At 37.4% G+C, this 20,498-nt stretch overlaps 1 protein-coding gene across 1 annotated transcript in view; it reads left to right on the top strand.

Annotated features, from left to right (window-relative positions):
- LOC133980500 (ADAMTS-like protein 3) overlaps positions 1–20,498 on the top strand; it is a 194,184-nt gene that overhangs the window by 161,515 nt on the left and 12,171 nt on the right. The window contains exons 6-7 of the mRNA XM_062419253.1: positions 8,959–9,033; positions 16,463–16,620. Coding sequence (XP_062275237.1) covers positions 8,959–9,033; positions 16,463–16,620 — 233 coding nt within the window. The remainder of the gene's footprint in view (positions 1–8,958; positions 9,034–16,462; positions 16,621–20,498) is intronic.

Genomic DNA, 20,498 nt, shown 5'->3' with positions numbered 1-20,498 from the left:
CGTCATACTATGCTATCTTCAGTGTTGGGGAGTAACTAGTTACATATAAAGATGTTATGTAATTTAATTATAAAATAAATGTAAGTGTAATCCATTACAGTACTGATGAAAATGTTGATGATTATAAAGGAGGTTACATCTGAAGTCACACCTTTAAGATTTTGCTCATTTTTTAATATTTAACATGTTGCTGAATACATATATTGCTGTTTTTAAGTATTTGAAAGCAATATTTCCTATATTTTGTAAAAAAAAAAATCATGATAGACTTTTTGATTTTTTTCATCAAATATCTTTATTTTATATTCCAAAATCAACATGAACTAATGAATACATTTTACAATGAGAGATAAATCTTACTTTATAAAAAAAATATCTGTCATATAAATCATGTCAGTATCCATGCAAAACAGCTAAAGAAAAGTAATCAAATGTAATAAGTTACATTACTTTGATGAAGTCATTAAAATAGTTACATTACTTATTACATTTTAAATTAGGTAACTAGTAATCTGTAACCTATTACATTTTCAAAGTAACCTTCCCAACCCTGGTTATCTTGAAACTGTAGCACACAGTTTCTTCAGGGATCAATAAAGTTCTATCTTATCTCATCTTAAAGCTTTGGGTAAAGCTTGTAAGCAGATCCTGATTCAAGATTATTTTGTCAAACCGGTTTTTCCATTCCAACAAAGCAAAAGTTCTGAAATGTTGAACACTGTCTGAAAACAAGCAGACATACTCAAATAATATAACACAAATAAATAGTCTAGTCTAGTCTAATACTGGCTATATTATTATTTAACTCAATAAGTATCTGATTATCTAATAAAGAAAGTGGACTACAAATCTGACTCAACACTTCAGTCTATAACAAAAATAAATTTAATAGGTCCTACCCAGCTTTACTATCACTATTTTTAGCAACCCAAGCCTTATCCATGGCATTAGCACATTTCCTCATACCACAGCCAACGTCGTCTAATGGCCAATACAAGGCTGCCTTTGTAGCACTTCAGTAATGTGGATGGAGTGGGGCCTTACGCAGTGGAAAGAGTCTCTGTATTGTTGTTGGAGAGCTCCGGTTCAGCATTGGGTTTGTCTGCGACTGCCAGTTGCACTTAAGTCATCTTTCCTCATCCAAGAATCCTCCTCCCCTGCTCCGAAGCCAGAGCAAAGTCCTCAGGAGTGAGACAGTGAAGAAATACTGGAACTTTTGTTGCAGTGGGCAGATGTAGGCGTTTTCACAGCACCATGCCTGGATGGTTAGAGAGCCTGTAGATCTAGGAGGAGGAATTCAATCCACGCAACCTACTCTGGCTTTAATAAAATTGAAAAAAAATAATAAAACTTTTTTTTTAAACAGGGGCGCTCTGAGAAGTCACTGAGGATGTGATGACATGTTGCTTCCTGCCAGGTCCTTTAGAGGAGCTGGCAGAAGAAGGGCCACTTGACGATAATCAGATAGCTTGGCTGTTTGGCCGTTATACCTGCAGCAGTTTTGCAAGAATACAGGCAGAGGCTCATGGGGTGAAGGCTTAAAGCTACAGGAGACATCATCGAGAGTTTTGGGTTTTTTCCCCTCAAACACTTTTATGCTTACTTTCTCATGAAAGTCAAGATAACAGGATGGTAGAGGCATTTCTATCAACTTTCAGTCAAATCAAGAGGGACATGTAAATAATGCAAGTAACCTCAAGGCATCAAATGCATTTAGCTACAGATCCACAAGAAGTTAAAATCCATAGAGAGCTGTGGTGAAGCTTGAAACTCTGAGCTTGTTTGAGGTTTCTGACCTTGTTGATTTTTAGGAGGTGTTCACTGGATCTTCTGTGAAGATCTGCAACTTAATACAGTGGACAGCCCACTATCCCTATGAATTACCATCATTTTCACCATGTCTTCTGCACTTTGCAACAGCAATACATTTTAGAGAAAACATCACCTCAATTACATTCTTCATCAGCATAAATGAAACATCCCAGCCAGTATGTCCATGTGGGCCCCACATGGGTTAAATGCAGGTTACGTGGGTACTGAGTGGGCATGGGCTTCAACTGGGCAAATTGTGCGGGTCCCACATGGTTTCAGTAATATGAGCCCTATAAGGGATGTAAGTGGGCTGAGCAGAGTTGGGCATAAACAGGGCAAATTGTATGGGCCTCATATTGTTTCAGAAACATGGGCCCCACATGTGAAGCCAATGTGGGCTCGCTAAATGGGTCCCATTTAAGGTCCATTCTGATCCCACTTAGAGTCCATATGGGCAAACACAGGTGGGGCCACCATGGAAACTGCATACAAACCCATTTGGGACCCATGTTATCAGCCCACATTTAACCATTATGGGGCCCACATGGACATGCTGGCTGGGAAGTTTAATGAAAGTATCTGCACGTTCATTGACAGCATATTTAATACAATAGTGTATTCCAATAGCATAAACAGCATATTCTTTCACAATATCTTTGACAACTAAAGCATGAATAATGTTTTTAAGGTTATTTTTGCTCAACTAACATCTCTGAGTTATGGTTCAGGAAAAGTGGTGGTCTAGGTTAAATATGAAAAAAGTCAACAGTGACTTGAATAACAAGAGAAGATGTGTTGACTTTAGTAACATCTCACTGATCTTTTCTGAACATTAATCACAATGTTTTTGTTTTTGTAAAATAACCAAGACCAGGACTTGAGATGTGAAACTTTGCTCTCTAGTGTTAAGTCCTGCATTTGAATGTTGAATATGTGCAGAGTTGAACTATCACTGCCAAGTTTTGTTACATTTTTGAATAACTTGCTTGTTGATGAGATCTTCCAATGCCAAAAGATTACACACCATTTTAAATGTTTTATTATTTTGTATTGAGCCCTTGACTGAAATGCAGCATGCATGAAAAACATCTTAGGATAGGTTGTTCTTCCACTGTTTAACACTGCAATGAGTTGGCTCATTGACTCTTTTTTTTCCCAATTCTAACTGATGGACTTGTCAATCACATGTCAAAGGTGACACCCAGTGTCAGAACAGACTGTCTTAGATGTTAACATTGAGGTATAGAACCAGCTAGAAAGCGATTAGTGATGGCCTCTCTAGAAGCTTATGGTAACACCACCACCATCATTTACACCAATTTAGTTAGACATTCACAATTTTGAGTTTCATAGTTTTTATCTTGTAATGGATCAGTCATAATAGCCTTGGCCCAAAGTAAAGAAATGATCACCAATAAAAATAAGCCTCTTTTTAAATGTAAAGTTACATAATCAGTGCAAAGACAGGTATTTGAGGTTTAGTGGCTAGAGAACAGCATGACCCAAATTTCAATTTCAAATTTGTCCCAGACTGCAATTAAAGGATTTGGCTTGCCATTTTCAATATTTTTCTTATTGTCAACAAATGTAATGTGCAGAGCCAAACCGACAATGAACTCATACTACTAACAAGCATTGTCTGCGTATCCAAAAGTCTGAAATGTCTTATTCCTCTCTGCTGCCATTGTTGTCCAAAAACTATTAAAAACACGTCAATGAATCCCACTGCTGCGCTGGGTGGTCCTTTGACTCTGAAGAGTGTGATTACCATAGCTTGTTTAGAAATAACAGCAATAAGATAGTAAGCCTCAGGAGTGTACTAAAGCTCTACAAGAAATGTATAATGTACAAAGTCAAGAGGTTGTAATATGTAGCACAATAAGCAAGCTGGACGAGGTGCCTCACTCCTGAAGGTTACCATCTTTTCATCCATTTTATCTTCTTATTGATTTTATTTATGTTTCTGTTGTTTTTTAACCTAGTTTTAGCCAAGCTTATATTAACTTCATCTTTTATTTTACTTTTCTATTGGTTTTTTAATCTATTTTAATCTAGTTTTAGTCCAGCTTTTATTAAACTTCATCTTTTATTTTTCTTTTTTTTGCTGCTTTTTTTAATCTATTTTAACCTCGTTTTTATTTTATTAATAAACCTTTTTCTTTTCTCTCTTACTCTTCTTATTTATTTACATTTATTTACTTATTTTATCTAAACTTTTATCATTCTTAATTTATCTTGTGTGCATTGGTCTCAATTTTTGTCTTTTAATTTGTTCTTGTTTTATATACTGAAACCTTTTCTTTATGTTCTGTCTCATTATCAGCTTGTCAATCAACTCATTGTAAATCACTTTGAACTACACTAGCCTGTATGAAAGCTGCTAGATGAATAAAGTGTAATTAATTGATTGATTGATTGATTGATTTTCACTGCTAGTAGTGTTTGGAGATGTTTCTAAACAAGCTACTGAGACCAATATCTTCATCTTCAGGGATGAAGGAAGCACCAAGTGCAGAGGAGTGGCTCCCTGGTGTGTTTGTAATAGTTTTTGAACAATGACAGAAGCCAACAGCAGAGATGAATAAGACATATTATGATTTGGTTATGAGCACAATACTTGTAAGTAGGATGAGTTCATGTTGGTTTGGCTCTACACATGACATTTGTTAACAATAAGAAAAACAGAGAAAATCACCAGACTTATGCTTTTAAGCTGGAGGAGGGCTGACTGTGACCTCCGACTTCACTAGAGGGAGTGACAGAATTCCTTTTAAAACATCAAGGAGGAATCCCAATATGCAGGCTCACTTTCAGTACTTTGAATACATATGTCTATGAGACTGGCTTTGAACTGTGACTGGTGGCCAGAGCTCCTTTTATCAGAGGCCAGTAGGGAACCTGTAGGAGCCGTGGTGATCGTTGCACCGCTGTCAACGTTTCCTTTGACCAGAGAGACTCTTTCTGCCAGACTCATTTGTTCCTTTTTTCCATTCTCTTTTAAAGTCTCTGTCTCTCATGTCCTCTGCCCTCTGCTTAAATATCTCAAAAGAAGAAAAACTGATACAGTAAATGGATCACAACCATTTAGGCTAAACTTGGCTGGTGAGTTTATCTACCGTTACAGACGCACAGAGTATCACCTTTGTTCCTCTTCATTCATTATTCATGACTATACCATTTATCACTCATTGCATTTGGAATATGAATTGGCTACATTATTTCCTAAAGCCATAGTTTACAGTTCCAGCAGACTCATGTAAAATGAGCTCATAACTGTTTATCTGTGTTTCATTCCCCTAATTTATTTTGAAGGTCATTTTTTTGAAAATTCTTGGCTTTACATTAATTCTCCATTTTAGAGCACAGAAAAAATGCAAATGGCTGCAGCTGAATTTATTTCATTGCTCCCATAAATTTAGGACATTGCAGATGCAGTTTCCAAGCATAATTATGTTAGGGGGCAAAACCCCATGGCTGGCAGCCAGAGTAGCTTAATCGTTTGAGCTCAGTGTTCATTTGTTGCCAGAAGGAAAAGTTGCTTTCATAAAATGTGGAAAATAGAATTAACACTCCATTTGTCTATACCTGTAAAGGTCTCGCCTCGTTACCACACCTCCTCACCTAACCACAGAGGGAGAAACACTTACAGTGTGAGAAGTGAGAAAGTCATTTTGCAGGGTAAAAAACAGGAATCCTTTCTTTCACAGCAGTAAATACTTGTGCTGTTTGTGTACGCTGTGTGCACGACCTTAAGAGAGTGTCATGATTGACTAGTTAGTGAGGCTCACTGACGTTTAACAGCACACATGTGGATGTTATTTAAGTGTGCTGAGTTGGTCAGTGCTGCTGTGCAGTAGTAAAGCAGGCAGATTTAGTGATGGCAGAGGCTGTAGTTTGGTGGTCTCCTTCAGTCAGTGCTCTCAAAACAGTGAGAGGCCTCTACAACAAGCAGGGGGTACAGTGAAGGAGGCTTCTTCTTTTATGTGAGGCAAATCACACAGAGCAGTGTTCTCTTTCATTTGAGACAAAACTGCACTAAAGCTGCATTTCGCCACTATTTTCAAATTAAACCTGCAGAAAAGGCAGCATGATATTAATGCATTAACTGATCTTTTTACCCACTTAGAATATTATTTATTTATTTATTTAAAAGGGACATTGCACATTAATGAACACAAGTATCAATAAATACACACGTTAATGCACCAGAGTTAGCACAACTGCTAATTTGCATCTGTTGTCCCCTGGCAGGTAACACACACACACACACACACGCACAACAAAGCAAAACAAGAATACATAACACAATCATAAGACATGTATAAAGTGTACCGATTTATTGCACTGGTTCGTTGTGTGAATCTTGTATGTGTGTGTAGTGTTATTGTTTTAATGTATTGCACTGTATGAATATACAATGCAATTCTGGGGCAGCAGCCCTAAATGTTTTCTCATAAGCCCTGAATCTATTTTAAAAATGTTTTTTATAAAAAATCTGTTTGAAGTTACTTTTTCTGAACAGTGACTTGAAGCAGCTGCTGATTGAATGTAAGTGAGTTTATAACAACTGTAATAAAGAGTCAAACTTCTGAAGACATTTCAGTTAAGGCAGTGTTACAGAGTGAAATGTAATCAAAATGAAATGTAGCTAATATTCTTTGTTTTTATTTTGATTTTAAGCCTAATCGTATTTATACCTCTGTTTATTCTTTTTGAAAAATGTATGTTAATAACACTCTTAAGGACTGAAATAAGTCAGTACTACTACTATTAATGTTTGCAGTAGTCATACAATGCAGTAACATTTCATTCTGTGCATGCATCAAAAAAAGTGTCCCTGGGTCTGGGGGCTCTGGGCTTAGCCCTGAATCAACTCATAGATCCGCCCCTGGCTAGTAGTGTTACGTAGTCAGAATTGACCAGATGATGGGACAGATAATGTGAACATTTAACATACTATTCCCTCACCAATACTTTGTGGTGATAACACTCACATCCATAATACTAAACAAATTCATTCATTCATTGTTTGACCCCATTTAGAAGACTGGGACATCGCTGAACCTTTATGCAAGTACATTTCCACAAATGTTCTGGCCTTTAGTAGACAGCCACAGCAGAGAGACGACAGTACACATAGGAAAGAGTTCAAACAAAGGTCTCCAAACCAACAATCCCAGCATGAATACATTTTAGACCCATGCTGTTGTTTTTGTTGTGAGGACAGGCTGGAACTGGATGGAACTAACTGAATTAGAGGAGGGGGTCTTCATGAGTGCCTAATCTTTATCAAGGTGAGCTGCCCAGAATTACACATAGTAACACAAATTATCACAAACTTCCAAACTGTCCCTTCTTCAGGCATTAAATGCCCCATAAAAAGTTTTGACATGGTCCCCAGTAGACCTCATGGTAATAAAATAGATTGTGAAGTTAAAAGGGTGTACAACAAATAATTCTTCGTTTTACTGTCATATGGTCCTCACAATGACAGGCATACACAAGTACACAGATACAGTGTTGAAAGACTCACGTAATATTCTCTAATGTCTTCACAGTCAAAACTGACAACATTGTATCTCGTTCTTCAAAGGCCTGCAGTATGCATAATGCTTTACATTGTTAAACTATTGGTCCCTGGATATTCGCTCAGAGTGACACATTTTGAGCATCATTTCCTTTTCTCACCATCTAATTTTAATTCATTCACTGACAAGATCAGAGATCAGCTGACAGAACTGCATTACTCACTTGTTGTTTGTGACATTGTCAGCTATGATAAGAGCAAATGATACTGTTGCAAGGGACATCAATCTGTCAGCCACAAGCCATGAACAGGAACAAACGCAATGATTTCAGACTTAAAATGGACTTTTTGAGAAACTGTTTTGCAGATTTGCAGATATGATAGTTTTTGTAGGTTTATCAGGGTTTATTGTGCTCCAAGAAGTGTTCGTAGTAGTCATTTGTTAAAGCAGCAGCACACAACCAAACAAGTCAATAAAACTTTCATTTATTAGTTATCCATCAAAGTAACAGGCTCAGTCAGAAGGAAGGAAGTGTTTGCATAGTCACAGATGTCATTAAACACACCACTGTCTTTTTACTAATGTGAACTGTATACAGGAGGCTGGTAGATTTGGTGAGATAGGGTTACAGTTGAGGTTCCAGGATGCTTTTGCAACAAAATCAGGGAATGTGTCTTTAAACATAAAAAGTTGTCTTGAAGCCAGTTGGCAGGCAGTGGGACAAGCTAAAAACAAAACATCCAGCATATTATCACTTAATAAAGTTGTTATGGAGATGTGTCAACTAATAGTTTCCTAACACACTTGTACAAAGATCAGCATTAATATGAAATCCTGTTTCTGAACAAATCTAATTTCAATATACTCACTCTTTTTTAAGCTCAGTTTTGGTCTCCAGCAACTTTTATGAAAATGTCTGTCTCTGTAGCAGCTAAATTCTCCACCGGCTAAGTCAGTTTGCGGACCATAAAAGCAAAAGAAAGAGCCACAAGATGCTAAAGCTCTGTAGAAGTGAGGGGAGCTGCACAGTTAGAGGTTCTCTTTGGTTTTATCACCACAATTCACCCCTTTTACATTTGATTCATTCTTTCTATTAATATAATAATGAAGTTGTTTTAATTGTTTGTACATATACTATAGAAAGTGTCCTCTATGTACCTTGTCATAGTTTCTCCAAGTCATTTTTTCAGTCAAATTTGATCTATAAAGCCCAAAATGACAAAATAGCAATTTGGCTCTGAAGGCTCCACATTTGTGGACCTCTGTGGTGGAGTGTTGAAGAAGGATGGCTCCACTCTGTCCTTGTGTCTGCTATTCATGATATGTTGCGTCTTTGAGTATATTCATTTTTACATTGTGGTTTTTTTTACGTGTTGACTGTTTTGCTGTCTATCCTGTTGAACTATGAGCAAGGAAACTTCCAAACATGTGTAATGGTAAAAAAGGGATAGAGCACCATTCACCAACAATTCTTTCTGTTGGTGTTTGGGTGATGGTGGTGATGAACGTTGTCTAACATGTCATATACTATAGGTGTTAAGTTCTGCACACTCTTTCTGTGTATTGTTCTGTATTGTATGTTGTAATGAAATCTTTCCAACCTCGTGTCTGCCTGCAGCTGTCAAAACAGTGCTGGAGGTGCCAGTGGGAAGCCGCTTTGTCAGAGTCAATGCCAAAGGACCTGATATGATAGGTGAGTGACTGCAGTTCATTCTGTACAGTCCTACTGTTTTGTGCTTTTGTGTTTTTGTGTAATGCCCCAGGCCTTCTTACCTTTCTACACACACTGAATGAAGGTGTACAGTACAGTGATTATAAAAGCAGTCATTCTGTTTCATTACTGTCAGCATAGTTTCTGATACTGTGTATGTGAGACTCAGTATTCACACACTTACATATAGAATGTCAAGGAATATAAAAGCAATGTATGTTACTTATGAATTCATTAGAGCCCAAGCATTAACAGTGCATCTTCTTCTTCTTCCAAAACAAACACATTTTTGGCAGCCTAAACATGCCTGAAAAGTCATGAAACTTGGCACACATGCCAAACCTGGTGAACATGTCATATCTTATGGTTCACAGACATGGATGTGGCAGAAAGCCCCCCCCCCTAGGAAAATTAAGAAATTTGAGCCCCTTGCTCCTGATTGACGTAGATGAACAATATTTGGTATGAATATGTATCATGGCCAGACGCACAAAAAAGTCTCTTGGACCCATAACCCAACTCCAACAGGAAGTCAACCATTTTGCGCCATTTTCATGCCTCGTACTTTAACAAACTCCTCCTAGAGATTTAACCTACCATGGTGTCATCTTAAGACCTTGAATATGAAAAGTTATAAAAAAAAATGTTCTCCTCTGCTATGCCTGCAGGGCGTGGCCATGCAGCAAATTTCGATGTTTTGCCATAAAACAGGAAGTCCTTATAACGCCAACATACATTGTCCACTCTGCCCCAAATGTCTGACACATGATGAGGGTTGTGCCCTGAACACATCTATGTGTCAGTAGACTGTGCTGCAGGCTGCCCAACATGTGCGGGGATGCGAGGGCCCGTTCATCACTACCTGCAGCTTTAATTTAGCTTTCAATTGAATTATTTATGGTCTTTCGTTTGGTCTTTGGACTGAATGTAGAGAAAATGTAGTCTAATGAATGAGGATGGTTGTTTTTATGTATTTGTGATATATGGTTTTGGTTATAACATAATAACATAACAATGTTAAATGTTCAGAAGTGAACTCTGGTATTGTTTATTTGGGGTATGAACGCAAATTGGGCCAACCAGGATACTATATGTGATTTTAGATGAATTCATAAGCTTTATTACTGTTAATCTGGATCATCTGGATCCACTTTAGCCATGCTGTTCATTTGAACCGCTAACGATATTAGGAGGCATCTTTTTTTTTCTGGTTTCTATTTATGACACACAAGGCTCGACTGCAGTCTTAAATAATGATGTTTATAATTACCTACTTCTTTTCTGAGTCTCTTCAGGTTTCTTCATCGTTCACCAATTCAAATATAAGACTTGTTTAGACATAGAATGCCTTTTTCATGATTATACTGTCAAAGATTTATAGAAAGGACTTATTAAGTGCATCAAGTTACTGAAGTTTATGCCACGTATTCATCAGTATATCCCAGCTGTAATAAGAATTACTCCCAGTGAGATCATTCATAAATTGATGTGACCAATTACAAGATAATTAATGTTCATTTCAGTTAATAGTAAAATGGACACTTATGGGTTCTTAGCTACTGTAGTTAGCAGTAGTGATGATGCTGATACTGTAATAGCTTCCTGCCACACAATCCACTGTTGCACCAGTCTTACTTAGTAGTTTATAATTGTGTCGTGTCTCTCAACATACAACAAATAATAACTAACATCCAGTAAAGAGAAAATATGAAATATGAAATACCTTTGTAAATGAAATGTAAGAAATACATTTCAAAGGCAGTAATGTAACTTTTTCAATGACTTCATCATAGTAATGTAACTTATTACATTTGATGACTTTTCTAATTTTCTAACCAATGTGTCCAGCTGTTAGGGTAAGTGTTCCCATTAAGCACCAAAATCTAAGTTGTCATGGATACTGACATGATTTATAAGAAAGATCATTTCTTATAAAGAAGATGTATCTCTCATTGTAAAATGTATTCATTAGTTCATGTTGATTTTGGAATATAAAATAAAGATATTTAGGAAAAAAGTCAAAAGTTGTGTGCTCCAATCAGCCCACGTCAGGATTTATTCACTAAATATAAAAAATATTGATTTCAAAGAATTAAAAACAGCAATATATGTATTCAGTAACATGATACATATTAAAAATGAGTAAAATCTTAAAGGTGTGACTTCAGATGTAACCTCCTTTATAATCAACATTTTCATCAGTAACTAATTTAATGACACATTTTTTCTCAGTAAATGTAACAGATTACACTTACATGTATTTTGTAATTAAATTACATAATGCTGTTATATGTAATTATTTAATCCCCAATACTGTTAACTATATAGACATTAAGCACCAACTTTATGTCTATGTGTGTTTCTGTGCACTTGTGTTCAGCTCAGCCTCTGACTTATATCAGGACTCAGAGACTTCAGTCATTTCTCTCCTTTTCCTCATGTCTCTGGACATCCCTGTATCCCTGGATACGCATCGATTTTCTGTTCAAGTTGAAACCTTTTCATGTTTTCATGTCAATTCATGCCCTCCCAGGACAATTTAAATCTGAAATTCAGTTTGCATTCTGTCTCAACACACTCAGTAAGGCCTTTTTTTTTTTTTTTAAAGAGAGAGAGAACTGAATTCAGTTTTGTTTAAGACTTCTCAAGACCTTTATATCCTGTCCTGTGACCACCAAAGAGAAATAAATGCATATGGTGCAATGAAGTTGAGTATAAGCTCCTTTACAAAGTCCAATGCTGTCTGTTAGTGCATGTTTACAGCTCTTGGTTTGTGTGTAGTAAGTTACAGTGAACATGATATTAACCAAAACGGATCTCTACAGGTGTAAGAGTGGTGTACAAGTGTATTGAAGAATAGCTCTTGCTTGAGATATTCATTTAGATTATGGTTGGGAAAACGGAGCAAAGAAAATGTAACGCCCTCCATATGCCGGATATGAAATAAATAAAAATGTCCTACACAGCTTGAACCCTGTGATTTACATCCTCCGAGCATTTTGAGTATTTGTTTGTGTCACATGGGTTTTCCTGACCTATTTTATTGGCAGTTGAAAGGCGCGCGAGAGCCCACAATGAATGCAGATAAACCCAGCACATGTCCACAAGACTTACCCTGCTAATATACTCAAGTTCCGACAGCATAATACCCCGAAGAGCTGCGGGATTTACTGGATGTGTGCTTTGTCAGATGTTTCAGAATTGAGGAGTGACCTAAGAATTACTTTAGCAGAGCATTCATCAACTACCAGGAGATCGGTGTGGCGGATGGGGAACACGAGAGGGAGAGGCGGAGGAGACCACAGTAAAAGAGAGGAAATCAAACACACATTTACAGCTCAGCAAACTCAGCTCCCAAGTTCATGAACTCCTCTGAAACGAAATATCATCAGAAGTCTAATCATATTTTCACTATTGGCAACACGGGGCCCTCTTTACACAGACTGTTTTGATTTTGAATGGCTTCTATTGATGACATGGCAAAGGCTATAGGACTGTTAATTGTTTCAAGTTGTGAAAGCTTTGTAGGGAAAAGATTGTAATTAATGTCAAAAATAAGTGGATTTGTTAAAAATGCTCTTACTTTTTTTCTTTTTTGTAATCGGAAAAAATGTATCAGAGAGACTTTTTTAGATTCCTAATTATCAAGTGAGAGAAAGCCAGGTACAAAAAAAGGTCATATTTAAGTAGAAATGCAGCCTGAGCAGTAGCTGATGCTAAGCCTCGCACCATCTGAAAATGATTATCCCAAGATCACTCGCCGTCTAGCGTTTGTTTTCCCACACGCCAGCCTTTTTATCTTGTCATAGATGCTTAACAAAGTCATCGTCTTGTGTTTCCTCACTGTAATTCACTGTACTGTGATCTCATTGTCATCATAGATTACAGATTACCTCACTAAAACGCCACTGTATGCTTTCAGAGCTTTGAGTCTTGATGACTTTAAGGACACAGGATGGATGTATTAGTAACCTGCTGACCTTTTCCATTCACTTTGTCTCTGTAGTGAGACTAATGCATCAGTGAGTGCAGTCAGTGTATCTGCTGGTACAGGTTACTGGGTTCCCACAAGTTAGAAAGGGTTGAAACCAGCAAAGTGGACCTAAAACACAGAAACTGTGAATCCATGGTCCTCCTCTGCTCACTTCGTTAGGAGTGAATAGCTACCCAATAGGAGGACCATCATCTATCTTGGGGTCTTGTTCTTGAATGAATGAGATTGGGAAATCAATAATTTAGTTAAATCTAAATATCTAATATCTTCATATCATCCTTTTTTTAAAGATGTTTTGCCTTTTTTGCCTTTATTTATACAGTAACTGGCAGAGAGGGTGATAGGAGGGAGAGATAGAGAGAGAGACAGAGAGAGAGAGAGAGACAGAGAGAGAGAGAGAGAGAGAGAGAGAGAGGAATGACCTGCAGCATAGGTCCCTGGTCGTAGTGGTGTCCTAAAGGTTAGAGAAGTGAGCATTTAGGATTAAGGTGGAGTGATATTACCACCACTGAGTTGCCCTTTAGCAAGGCCTTAACTCCACCTGCTCCAGTGGAGCTGCTCAGTGTCCAGCAGATCAGACTGTGGTTGTACTGGGCAGCTTCCAGGTGTGAATGTGTGGAACTGTGTGAATGTGATCAGAGATTCTTTGAAAAGAGAGCGTTGCTCTCAGTGAATTTCCCCTGAATAAAAAAAGGTTAAGAAAAAAAACAAAAAACAAGCTCATTACAGTTTGTTATCACCCAGTCTTGTTTATCCCATCTCCAACTAGTCCAAAAAGAGGGAGCACATTACTCCCATTCTTGCCTCTCTACACTGACTGCCTGTTTGGAACACAGGCATTGAATGGTCTCGCTCCCCTGTATATTACAAAACTCCTGCCCCCATATCACACTAGCAGAGAACTGAGATCATCTGACCAGAGACTTCTGTCTGTCCACACATCCAGGACTAAGTGTTTTAGGGACAGGGTCTTCTATATTGCTGTCCCAACACTCTGCAATTCTCCTCCACTATCAAGACTTTCAAGAGCTTAGATATTCCAGCTGATGTCTCCATAGGTTTGTGCTGTTGTCACCATGTGTCTATGTGACTATATGTCTATGTGCTTTTCTCTTATTGTTTGTATCATTAATGTTGTTGTAGTATGTTTTAAATCATCATTCTGATTTCTCTTTATTGTGTTTGTTTTCCTCTGTGTAAAGCATTTTGGATTAACTGTGTGGTGTTTAAAGTGCTACATAAATAAAGCTGAAGTTGGTATAGTGCCCACAGTAACGAAGGCAGTGTTGGACCGTTTTCGTGAAGAGGGAGCCAAGCCTGGAACGAAGCTCATGAAATACTAGCCAATCAAGTTTTCAACCATCAACTATGGTCATGAGCTTTGAGTAATGACAAAGAGAATGAGATGGTGGATACAAGCAGCTGAAATGAGTTTCGTTGGCAGGGTGTCTGGGTTCACCCTTAACTCAGACATATGGCAGGAACTCAGAATAGGAACATTGCTGCTTTCATCAAAAGGAGTCAGTTGACATGATGTCTCTCATGAATGTGTCTCTGGGCACATCCAACTGAGCAACTGTGTCCTAGAAGTTATTATTTTTATGTATTGCTAATGTTTTTTCCACTTTTGATAATAAATGTAGTCACTGCCTCAGTTAAGAAGTTCTATGCATTGTTTGTTTTAGACAAGAATGATGTCTTGTGCTTCAAGACACTGCAGACTTTTTTTCCTTATTAAACCAACACCACAATCTTAGTGTAGTGTCTCAAGTTTAATAATGCTATAGACACTACCAGCAGATATTGACAGATGTTATAAGACTGGATATTTTGGTGCAAAACAAATGAAATACATCATTTGACATTTTACATCCAGTATCAACATTTTTAAAACTTCATTTCAAGCAACGAGTTTTCCTCATCCCTTACATACTGTTCATATTCTACACCCATGCAATATGTTCTGGGTCAATCTTGACCCGGTCTAAGAATCTCCTCATAAAAAGTGTCTATACCAAATATTGAACAACAGTTCTGTTTAGAAAGCATCAATAGTCGATCTGACTGATCAATAAATGTGATTAAACCTTGATTCATGTATTTTTTATTTTTTACAACACTCATTTATGGAGATATAACGGCTCCTATCACACAATATCATGTCCTATTTGACCTAAGACATGAAAATATAACATAGCAATAATGATGTAAATGTATTTTATGTAAAGGTAAAATGAGCAGAACTTTATGGAAGTGTGGGGTTTATTGTAGAACCATTAGAGCCATCAGTCTTCACTGCTACATCATAAAAAGAAATCCTCATAACTACTATCTTATTAAAACTATGAACTATTGATTTCACTAAAACACATGTCAATAGATACGAGTCAAATCTGACCCAGAACAGCCTCAATGGACAAACATTTGTATCACCTATACAAAAGTATAACATTTTAAAATATTTTCATTTTTGTGCATTTTGGGCCACTTTAGGAAAAGTCATCAAATTTCAGAATAAAAGACATTTGGGATGTTTTTACAGCTGTCAAATATCAGAACAGGTCAAATTCGACCTGAACAGTATGTAAGGGTTAAAAACACATTTGTTGTTGCAAATAGTCATATGAATGTAATTTTCTAAGAGACAGGGTTTAACTGGGAGGAGACCCTGAGATAAACCCAGAACGCACTATGGGGACCACATATCCAGATGTTGACATGGCTGGGGAGACATCTGTGCTATCATGTTTAATCTACTGCCACCATGATCTGGACCTCAATAGCCAGTGGAAAATGTAGGGATTGGCTTCTCAGCTTCAAATGATTCCCCTTTGTATGCCTGGAATGTGACAACACATGTTTGTCTTTATGCCCACCTGGACTACACCTTAATGACATAAGCAACTGCCACTGCTGTACTAAAGTGCTGAAGAGCAAGCCAAGGATGTGCCCAGACACCCCCCCCCCCCCCCCCCCCACACACACACACACACACAAACACTTCTTTCCTGCATAATATATGACTTTCTTTATCCTACTCTTTGCTTTTTTCCTGTCCTGTCTACATTCTTGTCTTGATTTATTGATTTTTGACTTCAGTTGTGCTTTTGCTGATTTACCCTTCCTTATCTGATGCTATCTCCCCCCAAGAGATAGTGTTTTAGTTAATTTACTGTTATAGAAGAGAGAGTTTAAATCCCGCTGCACATCGGATATCTACAAGCCATTCTTAATTTCAGAATGAGATAGCAGAGTTTTGTTTTTTGTTTTTTTCAGAGAACACAACCCACCATCTTTAGATTTGTTCATCCTGTTTCATGCATTTGCATTTCCTTGAAGTTAACTTTCCCATAAAGTTGAATAATGAAGTTAATTTTCACTTTGACATTAATGGATTCTCCTCTTCCGCTCCCTCAGTCATTGAGGCCGTCTCTCTTCAGGGGAGGAGGGAGGAGACCAGTCTAGTGTCTACAGGCTCCTACGTGATAGGAAACACTTCCCTGGACTTCCAGAGAGGAATGGACAGGCAGACACTCAGGACACATGGCCCACTCAACGCTGATTACATTATCAAGGTGAGACAAAGGAGGGACGACATGTATAGGCTCATAGCAAAACAGCCTTAGGTCTTTTGGCATGTGAGGCACATATTTTATTATACATACCCATACAACATAAATAAATCAGTCTGTTACATCACATTTAGCAATGTAGTGAATGTATTAATGAGATAGTGAAGTTATTGCCAGCAGCACAATCAGCACCACAAATGAAGAGACCTGCAAAATCTAAATAGATATACATCTTTCTGTTTGAAGGCACTATATTGTTTCACAACTCCTATTGTGTTCAAGTTTAATCCAGGTCTGCTGCACATATGTCAGCATTGTGCAATGACTTCACCATCATCACCACATTTAAATACCATTCTATATGTCTTTTTAATGGATTAGTCTGGCTTTAATCTGCATTTTTCTCATTGTTGTCTAATCCCAGAAAAGACCCAAATAACAATGAATTGATCCACTAACAAGTACTATGTGTTTCTCTGTGTTCAAATCTCTGTGTTGACCAAACAATATTAAAAATACATCAGTTAGCCACACTGGATGACATGTTCCTTCCTTCATTACCATGACTACAAACACACTGTAGTTTATGAAAGTAAATCCCATGCACACTGTCATGCTGCCAGAAATACTCAATAGAGCACCAATAAATACACAAATAGCAATCCTGTGTGAATGCTAAAAACTACAGTATCCAGTTGTTTTAAGAAATAATGCAGCCTCTTCTTAAGACAGTGTTAAATATTTTAGAATATATGCATAATCACTTTTTTCTAAAGTAAACAGTCAGTGCAGTGACTATGTGCAGTTTCATGGTGTCTTGCAGTCACTATAAGGTTGCCATGACAATCAAAACCAGAATTTGTGATAACCAACTATTTTGTTTTTGCTCTCTTGAAAAGGAAGCGAAGAAGAAAGCAAAAATTATGAATTATTCCTTCAAAATGAAACTATGTATTTGTGATCCTCTTAAGTCTTCTATAGGAATCAATGGGTTTGAAGCTGAGGGCGCTTTCACTCCACTAGTTCAATTATTTGGTCTGCACCAGGCAGTAAAATTGTTACTATGTAGCATACAGACTGCGGTGTGGTCCGCGTTCACACCTGTAAACGAATCAAAATCGGTCCGATTGACGTTCCCTCATCTTCCGGTAGGTCGGCATTTGGTGCGGAGTCAAGCGGATCGAGACCACCTCTTTTTGGAGGTCTCGGTCCGCTTGATTTATTGCGCACCCTAGTGCGATTGATGCTTTTCACACCAACGAAAACGAACCGAACTAAGAGCTTTTGGTCCGAATGGACTGTTTAGTGCGCACCAACTGCTGTTTGTGTGAAAGCGCCCTGAGTGTCACAGAAAAGGTAAGCAAGTATTTAAAAAAGTACTTTTCACAGGATTTGTTAACGATAATGATCCTATAGATTATATATGGGTCAGTGACAAATAAGGGTTGGCAAGATTTGACATTTGCACCATTTTTTACTGAATGCTCCTGAAAATGTCAAATGGTGTAACCACAAAAGAATGATACATATTACATATGTTATAACCTACAGTGTATTTAAGTGGACTTATACGAATAATGACTTCATTTAAAAAATGTAAATGTTTCCTTATCTCCATGATTCCCCAGATGAAATGTAATATTTAGAACAATTGTATTCCTTTACCTTTATTTAATATAAAAAATTATAATGTAAGATCATGCCAAACTAGTTAATATGGTGTTTTATTGAGAATTTAGTTTAAGCAAGTCTTTTATTATTCCCATTATTAGCAAATAGCAATATATAAAACATTTGTATAGATGCTAGCCAGTACTGGTACTGGTTAAAATGACAAATGTTGCCAGCTGCAGGTCATATCAGCTATCACTAATTAACACTGATTCTATGAGTGACTTCAGGCTAAAATTAAACTTGGCCACTGTTTGTTTTTGACCGTAGATCATTTGTGTAGGTAGAAGCTTGTTTGAACTGTTTTTTTTTTTTCAAGCTTTTAAAACGGATCTGTGTCAAATTAAGATTCAACCCTTTATAGGACACTCATTGAAATACTTGGAAATTCAACATTTCAACCTGAGAGAGTTATTGGGGGATATAACTTTTTTTGCTGTTGTAACTTTTTCAAAATGTTTCATTTTTATGTTGCAAATCAAGGTCAGTGAAGTTACCATATATGGTTCCTCACAGCCACGGTCTAGGGTAAAACATTTTCCAAAAAGTATATATATAAGAAATCCACATGGTTCTACAACCTCATAGAGAGGCATGGAGAGACTATTTTAGATGTTTATGGAAGTTATATAGTTATTCACCAGATAAAGGGTTAAATTCACCAGATACATATTTAATCAACATTTAGATTAATGAAAGTATCTGATTCAACTCAATCTCAATTTTAGAAGACTGGATCAGGGCGTGAAAACGTCACTCCAACACCAACTTTATCCTTTACCATGGAACCCATGTTATTGTATCATAACATACTGGAAAAATGCTAGCATTAGAGTTAATAATGGTGATTTAGTGTAATAGATACTATGTGAAGAGTTGCGATCCAAGTCCTTGATTGCCCACAGTTTTATGTGATGGGTGGATGAAAAGGATTTGTCCAGTTTATGTTGGAAACAAAGCATTGACTCCCAGTATCCAATCATTCTGTCTTCCACTGCTTCACACTTCTCTGGTGGTAATTACAAATCTCAAGAGGGTACAAGAGAAACATTTCAATAAGACTTTCCTCCTGGATGTAATACAAACACAGCTCGTCTTGTGCACATGCTTGAAAAGTTGATTATGCAACAGCTGCTGTGGTTTGGGACTCACTGATGTGGGTAGAAGTGGTTTTTTGGTTATGCCATGCCTGCGGGAGGGTAGAATTTTGCAGATGAAAGTGTTGGTGCTGTTCTGTTTGGGTTGGATGTTTACGGGAATTCATTACAGTAGACATCAAGCCCAATTAGTCAGAAGCTAAATTCAGTCAACACTATTACTCTTTTGTTTCCTCTCTGAAGTGTGGCTAAGAAATTCACCAAAGTCATCACACATGTGTATTTGAGTATACTATTAGTTACAGTATCTTAGAGCAAAATAAGCGAGTCAGTGGGGATTTTTTATCATTTCCACATTCAGTTAAAAGTTTGAGCCAAAAAGCCAAAAACGATCCGGAGCTGCAAGGTTGTAGTGAATGACTTACATGTCAGTTACATCATCAAAAGAAAAGGAGGGGTTGTTATAAAGTAGTATTTTAATAAGGCACCTCCTTGTCCTTTGAAGGAAGGTCTAACACTTTCACTTAGGGTGAGGTCTTTCAATTTGTGTCAAATAGTCAGCCAGAAATGTAGATGTGATGTTTTAGGTTTAATTCTATTGTCCAATCATGATGTTCTAACTGAACCTTTCAAAATTACAGCCGCTGCTTTGTTTTATTGAACCTAAAATTGTGTGAAACAAAAGCAATCGTTACCTCCTGTAAGGCCCAAAATCTGCTCCACACACACACACACACACACATACACACACCGCCTGGACCAGCTAACACAAACACACAACAGGGGGGGACATGCTAATGGTAGCTAATCAGAGCATTTCCATGACCACAGTGGTAAACAAACATGCTGTCTGTGGACCAGTGTGTGCTTTGATTAGAAGAATGAGAAATGAAAAAACACAAGATTCAAAGGGTGACTTTTGAATGTCACACAGAAGAAAGGACGTCAGAGAAATCCCGTCTGAATGAAAACCTGTGTTCCTCAAACTCCACTCACCCACTTTATTTATTTTCTTGGTATAAGTATGTTATAAATAATGTATCTCATGCTATGATTACTTAAGTCTGATTCTGGAAGACTTGGGGAAAAAAATCCTTTTAGTCACATCATACG

This window comes from Scomber scombrus, chromosome 1, assembly GCF_963691925.1.
Source record: "Scomber scombrus chromosome 1, fScoSco1.1, whole genome shotgun sequence".
In the NCBI taxonomy this organism is placed as follows: Eukaryota; Metazoa; Chordata; class Actinopteri; order Scombriformes; family Scombridae; genus Scomber; species Scomber scombrus.
This window is presented reverse-complemented; position numbering and strand designations above follow the sequence as displayed.